Here is a 19722-nt window from a genome sequence, read left to right as displayed (position 1 = left end):
TGAAGAACCACAGCGGACTCACAAGCAGGCCATCAAGCCACCAATATCAGGCAGCAGGCAGCGGGTATACAGGCACTCAGGCATTCAGCGTTCACGCCGCTGCGACCCATGAGACGGGGGGAGGGAGCAGGGGCACGGCACGTCCTACGTCATGCCGTTACGTCTCAGTCACCTCCCCCTCCTAACCCTGTTTTTTATGTATTTTTAAAAACCTTTTTTTTACATTTAATTTTAGTCACCTTAGGGGACAGAAATACATGACTGTCTGATCGCAGATCACTTCTACTATAGACTGCAATGATTTACCATTGCAGCCTGTGGATGAATCACTGCCAAAGGCAAGGCTTGACAGGCAGTCTGCTATTACAGGACTTGGAGCTCTCAAAAGCTCTGAGGCTGCAATAGCACCTCAATGGCTCCACAGGTGATCCGATCCACTAAGAGCGCAGAGCAGTAATTGACCATAGAGATAAAGAAAGTTTTGAAAAATTCACAAAAAAATTGATTCATTACGCATTTATTCGCCATGAATCGCTAACAAACAGGTATGCCCAGGCCACTATGCCTTAGGTTATGACTACTCAGAGCGGCTGTGCTGTGGGTTGGTTGAGGCCATGCTGAGCTGAAAAATCGCATGGCCAATTAGCCCGCAGCTGCCTTTGATTTTATAATGAAGACAGTACTGTATAGTCCTTCTTAATGGCCGTGCGGCACCTTTAAACAGGGGCTGTTGCTGGTGAGGGGTTTGGCTGGTTAGGTGAGGGCACAATATACATATTATTGCTGTTCTGGCCTGCAATCTTCTGCAGGTTATTTGACAGTAAGCACAGCGTATTAATCAGCTCTAGCATACCCACATATCCAACCCAGCGGTCTCCTGCCCTACAGGTGGAAGCCCTTCTTTTGCCAGCTGCTTTTCCTCCTTTTCCACATCATCTAATATCAATGAGAATATGTAATCAGAAACTCCAGCAACTCCTCTCTCTGCATCTTGCTGATTTTTCTAGGGCATTGAGACTTGAAGGACGTTTTAGAATAAATAAAGCCAAAAAAGGATGAGGATGGTCATCATTAAGACCTGGCTGCCCTAAGGGGTGCAGACTAGATGGTATTGGTTGGTACACGACAGTGGAATAATAAAGGCTTCTATCTTATTGGTATTGAATTACATTTCTTAGTTTATGGCTGATGTAGGAATAAATAAATAAAACTGATGCAGCATAAGTCTCCCTGCACTCTCCCTGCAGTCTCCCTGCAGTCTCTCTGCACTTTCCCTCTCCAATATTCATCTGTTAATGATTTTCAGCAACACTGTCCCTAGTGCATGAGAGCTTGCCATGTCTCTCCCTATGCTCAGCTCACTGTTCCCGGGCTTTTTACTTTCACTTCATAACACGTGCAGCCACTATTTTAGGAAAAACTGATTAGTTATCATGAAGCACAAGAAAATTTGGATTCATGGAGAATCAAAGTTTTCCTAAACCTCTGACTAAATTCCACTTTGAATGTTTTGCTTCGCTAAGTACTAATTGATTGCTGAGATGTGTGGTCATTTTTGGGATCTGAGGGGCTAATAGTCTGTGTTATCGCCAATCACGGTCTTTGTCACCAGGTGTCTGCTGCGTAAAACAGCATGAATTTAGCGGCCTTGGCACCCACTGAAGTCCAAAGCAGGCAACATCTTTAAAGACCCAACTTGATACATCAAAGGTGGAAGTCAGAAAGGAGTTAAACAGGCTGTTTGTTAACAACAACCATCCATCTACCCATAGCTATATATGTCTGTGTCCCTAATGCTGTCTTTGCTTTAAAGAATGTAAAGAAATGGGTTAGATACAGTCCTTGGAGATTTTAAAGTGTTGTACACAACTTTTCAGGGCAATCTGAGTAATTTTAGTTTAGGTAGAATCTGAAATGAATTTCAAGAAATTTTCTCATCTCTTCTAAGGGCAGGTGTCACCCCCATTCACAGCCTACCTGTGACATCAATGTTGGACTGGGGTTCCTTTGACCCATAAGAGGAAAATATTCTTGGGGCCAAACCCCTATATCATCAATAAAGTCTAAAAGTTTTTGAATCCAAGAAACAGACCATAGTGATTGGCTCCAAAGGCAGCCAAATGGATTTTCTTTGTCCTGGAACTTTTGTACCCACTATGTTATTAGAGCCTGGATCCACCGACGGATCCTCTGATAATATGGTGGTATCTTATATGGCACACTAGACAAAAGTACATTGAGGTAGCATATCCCAGGCACATTACTGATACATTTAGCAAATATCAGCCTCATAACAGCTGAACAGTTCAAATTGGGTGGTGTTGTCATCGTAAAAGGGTCAATGGTAAACCACAGCTAAAACATAGCCAAATACATTTTTTTCTGCCTTTGATGGCAAATTCAATTTTTGTTAGTATTTTCTCAGTGTGGATATCAATATACTTGTATGATGCATGTGTCTACCTTAGTATGTACTCTTTAGATGAGATGGGTGGAGGGAGGCATTGTAAGAAGTTAACTAGTAAGGCACAAGCCAATTGGTCTATCCATCATATTAATCACATAATTTCATTTTTGACCATGATAATTAGAGATGAGCGAATCGAATCCCACGAAGTGGAATTCGATCCGAATTTCAGGATAAATTTGATTCGCCTAGAAGCTGAATTTCCTCGTGCTTCGTGTCAGCGAATCGATTTAGCCTGAAATAGTATAAAAACTAACTTACCGCCTCCATTTGCTCACGACGGGCCGCCAGCCTCCATCCTGCTTGATGATCTCGGCCGAAATCCCGTGCGGCGCGAGATTACATCATCACGCCGGCCTGCGTGATGACGTCATACGTCACCATGCCAGCTGGCGTGATGACGTAATCTCGCGCCGCATGGGATTTCGGCCAAGATCTATAAGCAAGATGGCACCAGCCGGTCGTAAGCAAATGGAGGCGGTAAGTTTGAGAAAAAAACGCCGCAATCATGTATAAACGCGGCATCTGATCGGTACAATGATGAGGGGGGCGCTATCGCAGCTCCTTGTCATTGTACCCGCTACTTACAAAAAAAATGCTCTTCGTGGAGAAGTAATTTGTCACAAAGCAAATTTTTTTATTTTATTTGGCGAAGCAGCCGAATTGAATTTTCAAGAAATTCAATCATCTCTAATGATAATTAATTATTACCGTGAATAGGTAGGTTCTGGTGTATGGATCCTTCAATGTTGCTAGCTGTACACCATAGATCTCCTGGTGGCATCACTGCTCCTTCAAGCCTGGACACTGTCTTAGAGCCAGAAGATGATGAATGTATGGAAAACCCTGAGGTCTCAGTGACAATGATACCAGAGCTGGACCAGGTGATATTTGCTGGAGGGTTAGCAATTGCAGCACACTCGCAGTATATGGCATTCAGTTTCTTTTTGCAGTGAGAGTCCCGGAGTATTTGTGGCTTTTCTAAAATTGTAAAGCAATATAAATTATCCTTCACTAAATGAAACAAGATAATAATAAAAAAAATTGCATGGAAAGAAAATGAAAGACTTAAGCAAACTAATGAAAATAAGTATAAAATCAACATTGTGAGTGACATTTATAGTTTATGGAATGCTTAGCTCTTTTACTTAATGTGGGTCTGTCAGGTCTCTGGGTTCAACATATCAGTAGTTTTATATGATTTGATAAAAAAAAATTGCGTAAAAAGTCATTGAACTCTTGTCAGAAATGTGCAAGCTTAAAGGTCCTGCTTACAGATTCAGACTTTTGCAGGAGCTGGTGGATCTACCATTTGGACCCTGAAGCCTTTAGAGGCCATAGGTATACAGGTCCTTCTAAAAAAATTAGCATATTGTGATAAAGTTCATTATTTTCTGTAATGTACTGATAAACATTAGACTTTCATATATTTTAGATTCATTACACACCAACTGAAGTAGTTCAAGCCTTTTATTGTTTTAATATTGATGATTTTGGCATACAGCTCATGAAAACCCAAATTTTCTATCTAAAAAAATTAGCATATCATGAAAAGGTTCTCTAAACGAGCTATTAACCTAATCATCTGAATCAACTAATTAACTCTAAACACCTGCAAAAGATTCCTGAGGCTTTTAAAAACTCCCAGCCTGGTTCATTACTCAAAACCGCAATCATGGGTAAGACTGCCGACCTGACTGCTGTCCAGAAGGCCATCATTGACACCCTCAAGCAAGAGGGTAAGACACAGAGAGACATGTCTGAAGGAATAGGCTGTTCCCAGAGTGCTGTATCAAGGCACCTCAGTGGGAAGTCTGTGGGAAGGAAAAAGTGTGGCAGAAAACGCTGCACAACGAGAAGAGGTGACCGGACCCTGAGGAAGATTGTGGAAAAGGACCGATTCCAGACCTTGGGGGACCTGCGGAAGCAGTGGACTGAGTCTGGAGTAGAAACATCCAGAGCCACTGTGTACAGGCGTGTGCAGGAAATGGGCTACAGGTGCCGCATTCCCCAGAAACAGCGGCAGAAGCGCCCGACCTGGGCTACAGAGAAGCAGCACTGGACTGTTGCATGTCATTCGGAAATCAAGGTGCCAGAGTCTGGAGGAAGACTGGGGAGAGGGAAATGCCAAAATGCCTGAAGTCCAGTGTCAAGTACCCACAGTCAGTGATGGTCTGGGTGCCATGTCAGCTGCTGGTGTTGGTCCACTGTGTTTTATCAAGGGCAGGGTCAATGCAGCCGCTATCAGGAGATTTTGGAGCACTTCATGCTTCCATCTGCTGAAAAGCTTTATGGAGATGAAGATTTCATTTTTCAGCACGACCTGGCACCTGCTCACAGCGCCAAAAGCACTGGTAAATGGTTTACTGACCATGGTATTACTGTGCTCAATTGGCCTGCCAACTCTCCTGACCTGAACCCCATAGAGAATCTGTGGGATATTGGGAAGAGAAAGTTGAGAGACGCAAGACCCAACACTCTGGATGAGCTTAAGGCCGCATTGAAGCATCCTGGGCCTCCATAACACCTCAGCAGTGCCACAGGCTGATTGCCTCCATGCCACGCCGCATTGAAGCCTCCTGGGCCTCCATAACACCTCAGCAGTGCCACAGGCTGATTGCCTCCATGCCACGCCGCATTGAAGCAGTCATTTCTGCAAAAGGATTCCCGACCAAGTATTGAGTGCAGAACTGAACATAATTATTTGAAGGTTGACTTTTTTTGTATTAAAAACACTTTTCTTTTATTGGTCGGATGAAATATGCAAATTTTTCGAGATAGGAAATTTGGGTTTTCATGAGCTGTGGCCAAAATCATCAATATTAAAACAATAAAAGGCTTGAACTACTTCAGTTGGTGTGTAATGAATCTAAAATATATGAAAGTCATGTTTATCAGTACATTACAGAAAATAATGAACTTTATCACAATATGCTAATTTTTTTAGAAGGACCTGTATTTCTGCATTTTCTGGTTTTATTACAACATGTTATAGGGAGTGTCAATCCACGCCCTGCATCTTTTTACTTAGTGAGTGGTATACTTGGCTCCCTACTCAAGAATGGCAGAAGGAATCAGGCTTTTACTGAACTCATGTGGGGCAATCAGCTTGGTGAGAAACCCAAATAGATACACAAATGAATGTGTGTGGTAACCATGTATTCCTCACCAAACGAACAAAACCACACTTAAAGTACAAATACATTCTTTATTACATTATGTAAAATTGGACAAGTAATAAATGGACAAGACAAATTACAACATGCAAAACAGTAAAGCGCTATGACGAAAATGGGCCTGCCGGTCCCGGGGTCTGCACAATTACCTCTACAGATTCCTCTTATTTACATATATGGGGCAATAATACAATGAGATAATATTTATCCAGATAATGATTTCTTTAAGGATTCCCCTTGGCACTGTGCATTATAAATACAACTGTCATGGCCAGATCCCAACACATAACTCAAATCTAAGGTATCAACACTTTTTACTAATAATTCAGCATCGAGATGGGACCAGGCAGAAACAAAAGAAATAACTAAACAAAAAATCAAAAATGTGCAAAGAAAGAGTCAAATACACAGATGAAAACTGGACATATAACATACAAACCCAGACCCCGGGGAGCCAACAACCCCAACGTACGTTTCGCCTCTTTTCCTCTTAGGCGCTGAATTATTTGTAAAAGGTGTTGATACCTTAGGCTTCAGTTATGTGTTTTGATCTGTCCATGACAGTTGTATTTATAATGCAGAGTGCCAAGTGGAGTCCTTGATGAAATCATTATCTGGATAAATATTATCTCATTGTATTATTGCCCCATATATGTAAATAAGGGGAATCTGTAGAGGTAATTGTGCAGACCCCGGGTCCGGCAGGGCCATTATCATCCAAAGCGCTTTACTGTTTTGCATGTTGTAATTTGTCTTGTCAATTTATTGCTTTTTCCAATTTTACATAATGTAATAAATAACGTATTTGTACTTTAAGTGTGGTTTTGTTCGTTTGGTGAGGCAATCAGTTTGGTGGTTGCAAAGTTCTAGCAACAGACAACTGGCTTAATGCTTACAGTCTCACATGAGGCAATGAGGGAGCAGTAGTAGAGGCACAGTCCCTTTAAGAGGTACCAGGCTTACTCTCTTCTCAGGGATTGCACCCAACTTCTCTGGGTGACAACGCTCTGTCTCCGAGTATGCTTCAGTATGACAACAATAATGCACACTATGCATATTCATCTACTCAAGTCAAGCTTACTCTCCTTGTCATACACCCTACACACAGATCAGATGTCATTCTCTGGACAGGCATTTATCAACATTATGGATGAGAGAATTTTGCCCTTCTTCAGATGGTTTGCCCCATACCGATTCGGGGCCAAACTGAAAAAAAAAAATTGGCGAACCAGACCCGGAAGGAATCCCGAGTGGTTCGCTCATCTCTAATCTACATGACGGAAGTTAAAAAAGAAATTGAAAGACACAGTGCTCCCTAGTAAGCCCTCCTTTTGAGATTTCCGTTAATTCCTACTGTACGCATATCTGCGTATTGAAAAACTATTTAAACTAGCAATCTGAATTGGGCTTTGGTATTGGCTGGTACCGCGGTACCAAAGCTGAGTTTGGATTGTTATTTAAAAATATTTTTCAATACGCAGATATGTGTACAGTAGGAATTAACCAAAGTCTTGCACATTTTTGGGCTAGAAGAACTTTGGCTCCACGCAGCCAATACATTTTAATGTTACACGGATACAGCGTTAAAATGTAAGTATTTGAACAAATCGACTTTGGATCTATGATACGAAGGTCAATTCACTTAAGCCTACTCTCTAGGATAATAATGTCAGATCCTGTGATGTAAATCCAATATCCCACAAGTATGGTGTTCACCTATTTCTATCGTGTCAGACACAACAGTGAAGGCCGACGTCAGCACCCGGCATACCCGAGCAAGTGTCGGGGCCCACATCTGCTGCGGGGGCCCACAGCACAGCTGCCAGAAGCAATGAGCGCTTCCAACAATACAGATGGAATGCGCTGCTGGCCTGTATGGGTGGAGCCTGCGTCCCGGTGATCTGCATAAGCTCCGCCCACACAGTGCTGCAGAGCGATCTGTGCCTGCAGGGAAGAAAGGTATGTGAGCTTCAGGAATGGGACAAGGTGATTAGTTACTGTGTTTTTTTGTTTTTAATACAGAGGGGTTACAGAAAACTTTATTCCGATGGAGGGGGCACAGAGGACTTTATTACTATGGAGGGGGCACAGAGGACTTTATTACTATGGAGGGGGCACAGAGGAATTTATTACCGTTGAGGGGGCACAGATGACTTTATTACTATGGAGGAGGCACAGATGACTTTATTAATATGGAGGAGGCACAGAGGACTTTATTCCGATGGAGGGGGCACAGAGGTCTTTATTACTATGGAGGGGGCACATAGGACTTTATTACTATGGAGGGGGCACACAGGTCTTTATTACTATGGGAGGGGACACAGAGGGCATTACTACTCTGTATGGGGCACAGAGGGCATTATTAATGTGAAGGGGGCACAATGGGAATTTGTACTATGGAGGGGACACAGAGCCAGAGTGCATTACTGCAATGAAGGGGGCACAGTGGGCATTATTGCAGTGAAGGGGGCACAATGGAAATTTCTACTATGAAGGGGGCACAATGGGGATTATTACTATGAAAGGGGCACAATGGGGATTATTACTGTATAGGGGGCACAATGGGGATTATTACTGTGAAGGGGGCACAGATATGGCATTACAACTGTGAAAGGGGCACAGAGAGGGCATAACTACTATGAGGGGGCACACATCTGTACAAAACTACTGTGAAGGTTGTACAATGAGGGCAATACTACTGTGAGGGGGTACAATTGGTATTGGGGGGGGGGGCAGAGAAAAGACCCACCCCGGGTGCCAAACATCGTAGGCACCCCACTGAAGCAGGGAACTATTTTCTCCCCGCTCCACCATTGAGCCGTCAGCGCTCCACAGCAGCAGCACAATGTCCTCACACATCATCCTGCTGATCTATGTAGGTGGAGTAGCGGATTAGGCTGGGAATCAGCCTCTGCTCCTCCTGTCACAGTATCCTACTGCTGACGATGGGGAGCGCAGATCATGGGAGGAGCCAGGTGATTAAGGCGAGGAGTATTTATTGTTTGTTTTTTTCACTTCCTGTGAAGGGGGCACTGGGCAAATATCTTGGCATATCCACCGTAAGAGGGCACATATCTTGGCATATCAACTGTGAAGGGGGCACATATTTTGGAATATCTACTGTGAAGGGGGCACATATCTTGGCATATCTACTGTGAGGGGGGCACATATCTTGGCATATCTACTGTGAGGGGGCATATATCTTGGCATATCTACTGTGAGGGGGGCATATATCTTGGCATATCTACTGTGAGGGGGGCATATATCTTGGCATACCTACTGTGAAGGGGGCACATATCTTGGCATACCTACTGTGAGGGGGCACATATCTTGGCATATCTACTATGAAGGGGGCATATCTACTGTGAGGAGGCACATATCTGTTAGTAGACCTGAGGGACTGAAACACTGGGTAGAAAATACAAGTAGGCACATAAGGACCGATTCACATATATCTGCTCTGTAGCATGCTCTGTGTAAGGTATTTAATCTATAATACATGCAGTTTCATTGTGTAAGCGCCGTGCAAAATGCACTGAGACTTTATCGCCCAAGGGCCCACATGAACCTGGAGCCGGCCCTGACAACGGTTATGCTTGCTCTTTAAAGAGGGTGTTTCAGCTGCTGGAAAACTGCTATGAGGGGGTCCTCAAACTGGACCAATAAAAACATTACAAAAACAGATCATTTCCCAGTGTGGTGCACCCTGAATAGATCCAGTTATTGCAGTACAGATCTAAAATAAAATGGTCACAGAGACTTTGTCCTTTTATCAGGTGTTTTTTTTTAACCTGAGGAAGAGGTCTTGAATAAGTTGTCTCACATCAAATATTCTGTACTTTTCAAACCAGCATCTGTATCTGAAGATTTTTGTAATTTCATGTAATTAAAAATGTAGTATAGCCAGTGCATTATTCAATAAAATTTATCTATATAGCGCCCTCTGCTGTTTGTTTGTTTTCTTATGTCTTTGTCCACCTTGCTGATGTTGGCCCACATGCTCAGTTCCATCTTTCAACTGCCTATTGAGCTGTGATACGGAGAAAACTTCAGCAGAAAGGAGACACGCCTTGAAGTGTGGCAGAAAGAACACATCCCTTGAGCTCCAACTGAAACAATGAATGAGAGATCTCTGGATCCATGTAAGGTACAGGTTGGTTCTAGCTTTGTTACAATGAGATTGTTATGCACTATAGGATGTTTGATTAGCATTTTTTTTTACATTGATCATAGGATAACTCCTTTAACCCTAAAATGTGTAGTCTGTGACCTATTTGTTTTTATGTTTATCAATAAAGGGCACTGAGGAGAATGTATTAATGCATTTATGCTCTTATTGTGGCATGATTCCATATGTGCGCCATCATTTGCGACTTTGTAACCTTCTCACCACTTTTCCAAAGTGGCAAAGTAAGGGATGAGGCTTAGTCGGAGGAGTGGGGGTTCACATGGCCCATCTGATTTACTATAACTTATGCCAGCCCCTGACTGGTGTAGACTTCAGTTTCTGGTACATGACAAGGCAGAGATTCACCTAATTAATAAGAGGCATCTAAAGTAATCTCATCTCATCCCAGCGGGATCAAGGCTGGCATACGGGAACGCCCGTCTTGACAAATATCCCTCATTGAGTTTTTAAGCATTGGCTTTTATTGGCGTCTGTACTGAAATAACCGGATCTGTTCAGAGAGCACCCCACATAATTTTTTTGGTTTTTTAATGTTTTTTTTTATGTTTCTATTCCTCTTCTTTCGCTAAGCTGGCTGGTCTGTTCTTTTTTTTACTTGGCTACCCACAGCTTCAATGACATTGAAGGTTGCTGGGGCTAAGATGTGCAAGTTGACTACCCTTTTGTGCTGTGAGCTTTGATGTGTCTTTCTAGGAAAAGAGATGATGTCCCCTTTTGCAAGTGCTACTCACTTCTACTTGCAGCTAATTATGATGTATTGTTCAGCTGGACTATCCCATCTGCAGAAAGTCCAAACATACTCTTCCTGCCATCTGCGTGCTACTGATTACAAGGCTTACTGACACCTCTCTACTTATCCTCTGGCAGGAACAGAAAGTAGTCACCATGAAGATTGTTACTAAGAGGAAACCACAGTCTCTGACTCATCCATACCCAGATTCAATACTCACCACACATAAAAATTCTCTTACTGCCTGCATCTCCTCTTACTGTGTACTCTACAGAAGATCACTTAAATGGGGGAGGGGGCATTTTTATGATGTTGTGAAATTGATTAGAAGAGCATAAGACTATTAATCAATGCATCATTTCACTCCCGCCATATCATATTTTCCAGTGATTATCACCTATTACCATCAAGTGGTAGGTTCTGAGATACAGAGCCTTCTATGTTGCTGGCTGTACACCATAGACCTTCAGTTGGCATCACTGCTCCTTCAAGCCTGGACACTGTCTTAGAGTTGTTAGATGAGAAACTTATGAAGAATCCAGATGTCTCAGTGATGTTGATGTTAGTGCTATTCCAGGTAATAATTGCTGGGGGGTTAGCAATCACAACACAATCACAGTATATTGTGCTAAGGTTCTTCTTGCATCGTGGTCTTTGAAGAATTTCTGGCTTATCTAAAATAGTAGGATGTAAAATACAAGATCAATAACAAAAATAAAATAGCCAGAGGTTGTCCAAGATCATAAAAAATGTGGGAAAGACAGGCAATGTAATAAATTCTAGGGGCATTTTGTAGATATCCCACAGCTCCAGTGCCCCTGCTTCTATGGTCACCAACAATCTTTGTTTACTTGCTGGCAGCAATGTGTACCCTTTTTACCATTTGACAGTGGCAGCCAATTCGACCCTGGCATTCTTTGTTTTAGGAATTACTAGGGTGACCATCTGGACATCAGCCAGTAAACTCAAAACTGCTATCTGTTCCAAAACCACTCTGAGTGGTAGGAAGCTAAGGCGCACCCCTAGGTTTTTCAGGATTAACTTTACTTCAAGGGGTCAAGGCTATATCTGCGGAGTTGGTAACAGAAAAGTGGTGGGGGCATACTAGGGACAGACCTTACAGAATGTCAAGGAAGGTACAAAGAGAAGTCGGCAAACAGTTACTCCAGAGACAGGCAAAGATCAGTTACAAGGATAGCTAATAGAAACAGGAACAGCAGCCATAGGGTTAATCTAGAAACAAGCCAGTAGTCAGTTGACCAGGAGATTCAATATGAACAGGAACAATAGCCACAGGTTTAATGCAGAAACAAGCCAGAAGTCAGTTCACCAGGAGATTCAATATGAACAGGAACAGCAGACACAGGTTTAATGCAGAAACAAGCCAGAAGTCAGTTTACCAGGAGAGTCAATAGAATATTGCACAGTATAGAGTCCTGATACAAATGAAATCACAGGCAAGTCAATCATAAATCATCAATCTTAAATACCCCTGCCTATTTTTAGAATTGGAAGCAAACAAAAACAGGTATGGCAGCACAACATTTGACATGCAAACAATAAAACTGGGAAATGGGGATTATACTAAATTTAAGTGGTATTATACCTACTATAAATGAAAAAAATAGAAGCTCTTTGCGCACATTTTTGATCAAACGTGTGTTGGGCCCATCTACCAGGCATCAAGGTGGCTTCTGCAGATGGTTCCCTAACCATAGCAGAAATGCCTCTCCTGGGCTTGATCTAAGCCTACAATGTTCAGGGCCGTGTAGGAACCAGCTACATTTATACTGTGCTCAGAAGCTCTGGGCAGATGATTGGGGAGTACTCAATCTAAAAGAGGCAGCTACCCTCAATATATACTACAAAAAAATTTACAATAGGATTGGACACAGAGTTAGAAGACTAATTAGCTCCACTTCCAAGCAAACTGACAAGTTGACCAGCCTGGACTTGACTGGTCCACATAGCCAACCTCCCAGGACAGCAATGCATAGTTGTTTGACTGGATACATTCCTGAAACTTGGGCTTGACACTGCTGAAGCAAGTAATTACTTGAAGCAGTCATATGGGTAGCCAGGTACATCATCACTGCAGCCAAGCAAACAAAGTCCGTTAAGAACAACAACAGCACTTAAGCAGCAGGGGATCTAACAATTGAGTTTAAAGGCTATGTACATCTTTGGGGATATTTTTTTGATGATTGTTTTTTACTCCTTTTGGGCTAAAAATATTTTTTTCAATTGGTCTTTATAAAAAATATTGAGCTGTTCTGTCACATAACTATTTTTCTAGCTGTGTGAATGGTACTTTCACTTGGTACCAGTCATTTGATAACCCTTATTTCTAAATTACTAAAAGGTCATAAACACTTTTTTAACCCATGTTCTTATCAGTAACATAAAAATTGAGCTATAGTGACTATTTATAAGGTCAGTGATCAGAAATAAGGAGCCCATCAGCTGCCTGCTTGACGTAGCAGAGAGAAAATACAGATTCTGTTACTAGATAAACTCAAAGTTGTGCATGGAAAATGGCTCATCGTTTTTAATAAAGAGCAATTGAAAAAAAATGCTTTTTAGCTCAAATTGAGTACAATTCATTAATTTAAAAAAATGCCACCAAAGGTGTAAATAGCCTTTAAGTTCTTTAGGCACCCACTGTAAACTCACAGATATAAACATTGACAAGAGCTTTATACTGCGGATAGCAGTGGAATTTACAGTATGGTTCTTTTAGGAATTTCTATTAAGTGCAGGTGCAGATGCAGCCGAGCTAAACTTGATGGTTAATGCGTTAAGTAAAAAAAATGGCACAAAAAGGTTTACTAACTCTTTCAATGTATTTCATGGTTTTTGTCCCAAGATGTCACGAGATAACACTGTGACATGTGTTATCAGAGTTACCAGAGTCAATTTTAACTTGGCTACATCTGTAACATAAATAGAGGGGATGGACCCCTGATTATCACTACCATACCTTAAGTCACTTAGGATATGTGAGCTAAGTGCTTGTTTACCCTATCCCATTCAAGCATTTTGGTTTGTTCCAATGAACAAACCATCATTGCCAGTGGACAGGAGATTACTGATTACATCAGAAAAATTATTGAGCCAGTGATGCGGGGTCCCCTCTAGTCAGTGACCCTGGGCTATCTCCATTTGTGTATATGTCCTTAAGTGCAAGTATTTTTTAAACATATTTCAAGAGAAATCTTACACTTTATTGTTAGTTTTCCTTTCATGACTTGTGACTTGACTCCTGAGGAGTACTTCGCTTGGCAGCTGACAGACATTCCATCGTGTTTTCTGGATATTTTAAATACTTGCTTAGATTCCACTGACCACACTCCTTCATCCTGATAGCTATGTGTAACATTAAGTTGTCCCATGTAAGGAGACCACACCAAATCCACAACATCTGATGAACATGTGTAGGTTGTGGAACAGTTTAGGGTAACTATTGCACCCTCTGAGATATCCTGATTAGGAAGTTCCAACATGGGCCTGGGAGGATCATCTGCGTTCAAACAAACAAACAAACAAAAACATTAGTTGAAAATGAACATCTTCTAATAAATGAGTGTCTGTCCCAAAAAAGTCAACAGGGAGTGAGCTAAACATGGGTTGTCTGAGTGGGTATTTCCTGCATGTTGAGAGGAAACAGGAATCAGAGACCCACAGGAAGGTATTAAGTGTCAGAACTGTGTGGAAAGAGTGAGGCGAGTTTTGACTCATTTTATTTTTTTTACACAATGGGTAGCCTTAAAAATAAGCAGCTGGACAACTACAAGTTGAAATGTGGAAGTGAATTCAGAAAGTGCAGTGCCTTATGAAGAGCTTGGTTTAGCAGTGCCTATTTAGGTTGAAAGACCTGGAAATATGTGGACTATGGAAGTCCAAGCTGAAATTGTCTTGGGAGAGTACTCCTTTTAGGATGCTAAAAACTGGAAGGTGAATAATGAATTTATTGACTGGTCATTAATTTCAATAAATACCAACCTTTCTCTAGGCTAGAACAAAGAGGTTTAGGCTAATATATGAGGTGTCTCTTCATAGTAAGCTCTTGAACTATAGAAGATAATCCCTTTACATAAGAGCATCTTAATTCCATAAATTACTTACCTAAAACATTCAACTGAACAACAGGCTTGTACGAGAACTTAAAATGTTCCATTTCTACCCGGAACGTGTAGATTTGGGAGTTTTCAGGCTGGACATTATGGATTTTTATGGAGCAGTTGCCATTGCCCAGGTCTCCTATAAAGGACGCGTATTTCTCGGGAGTTCTACTTTTAATAAATAGTTGATATCTGTCATGTTCGTTAATGGCGTAATACCATATTCCCATAATGCTCCCACTTGATAGTTTAGGATTTGAATAGTTATAACTGCAGGGGATAACTACACAGGAGTGTTTGGGTGCCCAAAGTTTCCTGGGGATTTCAAGATAATACTGTGCCATGCTGTATTCAAGACCTTAAAAAAAGAAGAATAAAATATTAGAAAAATTAAAAAGATTGCAAAAATAAAGAATGATGCAGAATTGTTTTTTTTAAATCGAGGATCTTTAGTGTCTGAGCTTCGCTTTTTCATAGTTAAAGGGGTTTTAATGAAATAGAAAAGCATGGTTTTTTTCTTCCAAAACAGTGTCACACCAGCCCAGGTGTTGTGTCTGATTCACTTGAATAGAGCAGAGCTGCATTACCGGACACAATCCACAGACTGGTGTGTCAGCCATGTAAATCCAGGAGAACCATCTGAAGAGTCCTAATTCGGTTTTTCCTTGATTTTGCAAATCTCACTTTTTTTCTAAACAACATTGGGTAACAACCAATATGGTTACTATGATATCCGCCACTGAAAATGTCAAGATTAGTAACATATTAACAGGAAGAATAATTGATGGTGAGCTAACCATTATATTTCTAATATAATATAAAGATAATCTGCTTTGGTTTACAGAAAAACATTGCTGCATAATTTTTTGCTCGGGTTCCAAGGAAAGTCTGCAAATGTATTATGGATCCCTATACATGTTTTGCCCTTAGGACTAGTGTTGAGCGCAAATATTCGAATTGCGAATTTTTTTCTCGAATATCGTAACTTCGAGATTTTGCGAATATTTCGAATATAGTTCTATATATTCGCGAAATCGAATATTTGTGTTTTTTTTTTCATCTGAAAATATGATTTCTCCCTGCTTCTTGCTTGTGGGTCAATAAGCCATTGGCCCACAAGCAACTTAAGCAGGGGGGAATCATGTTTTCATATGGAAAATAAAATGACTAATATTCTAAAAAACTAATACATAGCAATATAGTGAATATATTCGTTATTTAGAATTTTGGCATAATATTTTTCCTATCTGCACAGTTGTTCGCATACTCCTCCCCGACAAGCGTCCCCGTCACCATGGGAACGCTTGTGGGTTAGAAAATACCATCGGATCAGAGTTTTCCCTGAGATCGTGAAAGCTCAGATCCGATGGTATATTCTAACGCACAGGCGTTACGGGCACGCTTGTCGGGGAGCAGTATGCCAAAGTGGAATAACAGTACACATAAATTACAGTCTATATGTGTATTTTACAAATATTCATAATATTGCTCTAACTTCGTCTTTTAGAATATTCGTAATATTCTAAAAGACGAAGTTAGACCAATATTACGAAAATTCGTAAAATACACATATAGACTGCAATTTAGCTAATATAGTGCTATAGTAATTTTTTTTAACAGTGTACATATTTTCCAAAACTGAAGTTCAGAAGAGGCAAAAAAAATTAGACAAAAAAAAAGTTTATAGCACTATATTAGCTAAATTACAGTCTATATGTGTATTTTACAAATATTCTTAATATTGCTCTAACTTCGTCTTTTAGAATATTGTGAATATTCTAAAAGACGAAGTTAGAGCAATATTAAGAATATTTGTAAAATGCACATATTAGCCTAGCCATAGTCATAGGAACGTTGCCTTATACAGAAAAAAAAAAATCGCACGATTAATTTAATTGCATATTATTCGCGATAAATGAAATAATTACGAATATTCGATTTTGACGAATATAATACAAATATTCAATCGAATATTCTCGAAATATTGCAAAATCGAATATGGCACATCCCGCTCATCTCTACTTAGGACACCATTAATCTATCTGCCAATTAGAATACTATATATGTTGTTAACACAAGGGGTACCCTTTTATCAAATCCTTATGCTCAATGTAACATCAACGGTTTTTGCCCATCGGCATCTGTTTGCTCCCAGAGGACATGGGGACAGAACATTCCCCTGTTGCACCACTCTGGTTCTCTGGTTCTCCAGGAGTCAATACCTGTTGGCATCTCTCTGCCCCTTCCCAGTGGACACGGATGGCAAAGTAGTGTGTCCAATCTACACTAGGGCTGTAGCCTCTCTCTTCCTGCCTGCAGTCCTCCCTGCTGTAGATTGCATGCACTCTCTCTGGCTCTTAAAGACCATCTTGCATCCAAATCTGTTCCCAACCTATGGATAGCTTTCCCAGGGTTTATAAGACTCCTCTGTGAGGGTGCCTGAGCACTAAGGTACCCTAGCTCACTAGACCCTGGGAAGGTATTTTGGTGTTATCTGATCTTTAGTGCCTGACCTTTGTCATACTGATTCTTTGCTGCCTGACTGAACCTTGGGACTGTTTACAGGATTAAACGTACTATGCTTGATATAACCTAGTCTTGTCTTCAGTGGGGCCATGCACTGGTGTCACTTGACCCATCTAGGTTAGTTGTCACTGAATGGAGACTACTACAAAGATAGCTGCCTGCTGGTTCCCCCTGCAGCTGAGACCAGTGGCATGTATAAGGATGAAAAGGTGAAGATCGGGGGCCTCTTAGCTAACACCCTTAGGAGTAATCTTAAGCCATATCCATTTAGTGACACAGTGGGTCCACACCCGTTGCATAAGACCTAACAGGCCTGATGCCACAATCCATTATGTGGTTTACTGTTTTTTAAGAAAATACAATATATAAAGTTGATACCTTTTAATAAGAGTACAATGAATAAAGTACTTTTCTGGTCCATTGAAGAGCTAAGGAGAAAACAAACAGACATAATGAAAATGTAGAATGTATGTACAATTTATGCTGCCATAGGTACTGGAACTGAGTATACCAATTTAATTGCCACATATTGTCACATTTCTTAAAGGAGTTACCCCATGAGCAATTTAAAAATGGAAATCACACATCATACACATCTAACAGAACATGACAATATATTTCTAACAGAGGTAGAACTAGCCTTGTTCCTCATATGGGAGGGGGAAGTACTCCTTCGGATGCTCTTAATCATTAGGCAGACCAAAAAATATGAATAGTGAGTACTGCATGCCAAATGACCAAACTTTTGGTTTCTAGGCAGAATGTATGCAAACTTGCATATCTTAATTCAACTGTACAAATATATAGTATGGGAACCATGGTAAAGTGATTCCAGATTATACAGTACTTCCAGTTAATAAGAAGCAAACAAAGGAACCCCAAAATAGTGGTAAGGAGATAACACTCAACTTTTACTAAATAGTGATACTAAAATGCACGCCGCACCAATATGTGACAAACACAAACAAATAATTGTATAGACTACGATACCGGTTTAATATCCCAACTGTGGGACACCAATTCTTCTCTGGTCAAGAAAAAATATGGAACATTCTTTCCAGTCCTGTAGTATTATTATTATTATTATTATTATTATTAGTATTATTTATTATTAAAGAGCTATTCATTCAATAGCGCTGTACATATGAAAAGGGGTATACATACATAATACACACAATAGAACTAAGCATAAACAAGACAAGTTACAAACTGGTACAGAAGGAGAGAGGGCCCTGCCTATGAGGGCTTGCTGGTCATGGTGGTATAGAGGCAGCAGGGTCACTGGTTGTAGGCCTGTCTGAAGAGGTGGGTTTTCAGGTTTCTTTTGAAGGATTCCACTATAGGTGGGAGTCTAATATGTTGGGGTAGTGAGTTCCAGAGTGTGGGGGATGCACGGGAGAGATATTGGAGGAAATGGTAATAAGAAGAGAGGAGAGAAGGAGGTCTAGTGAGGATCGGAGATTACATGTAGGGATGTATCGGAAAGTAGCTCAGAAATGTAGGGAGGGGACAGGTTGTGGATGGCCTCGTATGTATTTGCTAGTATTTTGAACAGAATTCGCTGGGCAATGGGGAGCCAGTAAAGGGATTGGAAGAGGGGAGAGGCAGAGGAATAACAGAGTGAGAGGTGGATTTGTCGGGCAGAAGAGTTCAGGATAGATTGGAGGGGTGCGAGAGTGCTAGATGGAAGGCCACATTGGAGAATTTTGCAGTAGTCTAGGAAGGGGAGATGATGAGGGCATGTACAAGCATTTTCGCAGACTCAAAGTTAAGGAAAGCACGGATGCAGGAGATGTTTTTGAGTTGGAGGCGGCAGGTGGTGGAAAGGACTTGGATGTGCGGTCGGAAGGAGAGGGCAGAATCCAAGGTCACTCCAAGGCAGCGGACTAGGTTGACCGGGGATAGTGTGCAGCCATTGATCGCAATAGATAGGTCTGTTGGGGGGTTGAGCAAGATGGGGGAAAGATGATGAATTATATTTTATCCATGTTAAGTTTTAGAAAGTGAGAGGAGAAGAAGGATGATATGGAAGATAGGCATTGTGGAATTCTGGATAGTAAGGTGGTAATGTCTCGACCAGAGAGGTATATTTGTATGTCGTCAGCATAAAAGTGATACTGAAAGCCATGGGTCTCTATGAGATGTCCCAGGCCGAGGGTGTAGATAGAGAAGAGCAGGGGTCCTAGGACAGAGCCTTACGGGACACCAACAGAGAGGGAATAAGATGAGGAGGTGGTATTAGAGTTGAAGACGCTAAATGTCTGGTCTGTGAGGTATGATGTGATCTAGTATATCTGAAAGATGGTTCCAATATGAAGAAGAATGGTCCCATGTGATGTAAGGTCCTGGTATCAGATAAACTACTGTATTAGACAAGCATTGGCAAAACAGCTATCTCTATATGTCCCAAGATGCAGGGACAAGGGGCTAGAAATGCCCTACCTATCTATACAGAGCACTCGCCCCGAAAGGGGCGACCCCATCCAGATACCTGACCCTATACCTGGGCAGTA

The 19722-nt window shown here is 41.3% G+C and overlaps 1 protein-coding gene across 3 annotated transcripts in view; it reads right to left on the bottom strand.

Annotated features, from left to right (window-relative positions):
- LOC122932373 (sialic acid-binding Ig-like lectin 5) overlaps positions 1–19722 on the bottom strand; it is a 93240-nt gene that overhangs the window by 57316 nt on the left and 16202 nt on the right. For all 3 annotated transcript variants that reach the window (XM_044286746.1, XM_044286754.1, XM_044286762.1), the window contains 5 exons: positions 17588–17637; positions 14688–15041; positions 13783–14082; positions 10967–11236; positions 3179–3448 (listed from right to left, as the gene is read on the bottom strand). In XM_044286746.1, coding sequence (XP_044142681.1) covers positions 3179–3448; positions 10967–11236; positions 13783–14082; positions 14688–15041; positions 17588–17630 — 1237 coding nt within the window. In that variant the 5' untranslated portion in view covers positions 17631–17637. The remainder of the gene's footprint in view (positions 1–3178; positions 3449–10966; positions 11237–13782; positions 14083–14687; positions 15042–17587; positions 17638–19722) is intronic.

The sequence above is a fragment of the Bufo gargarizans genome, chromosome 1 (genome assembly GCF_014858855.1).
Source record: "Bufo gargarizans isolate SCDJY-AF-19 chromosome 1, ASM1485885v1, whole genome shotgun sequence".
NCBI lineage: Eukaryota > Metazoa > Chordata > Amphibia > Anura > Bufonidae > Bufo > Bufo gargarizans.
Note: the sequence above shows the minus strand (reverse complement) of the source record. Positions and strands in the feature narration are given on the sequence as shown.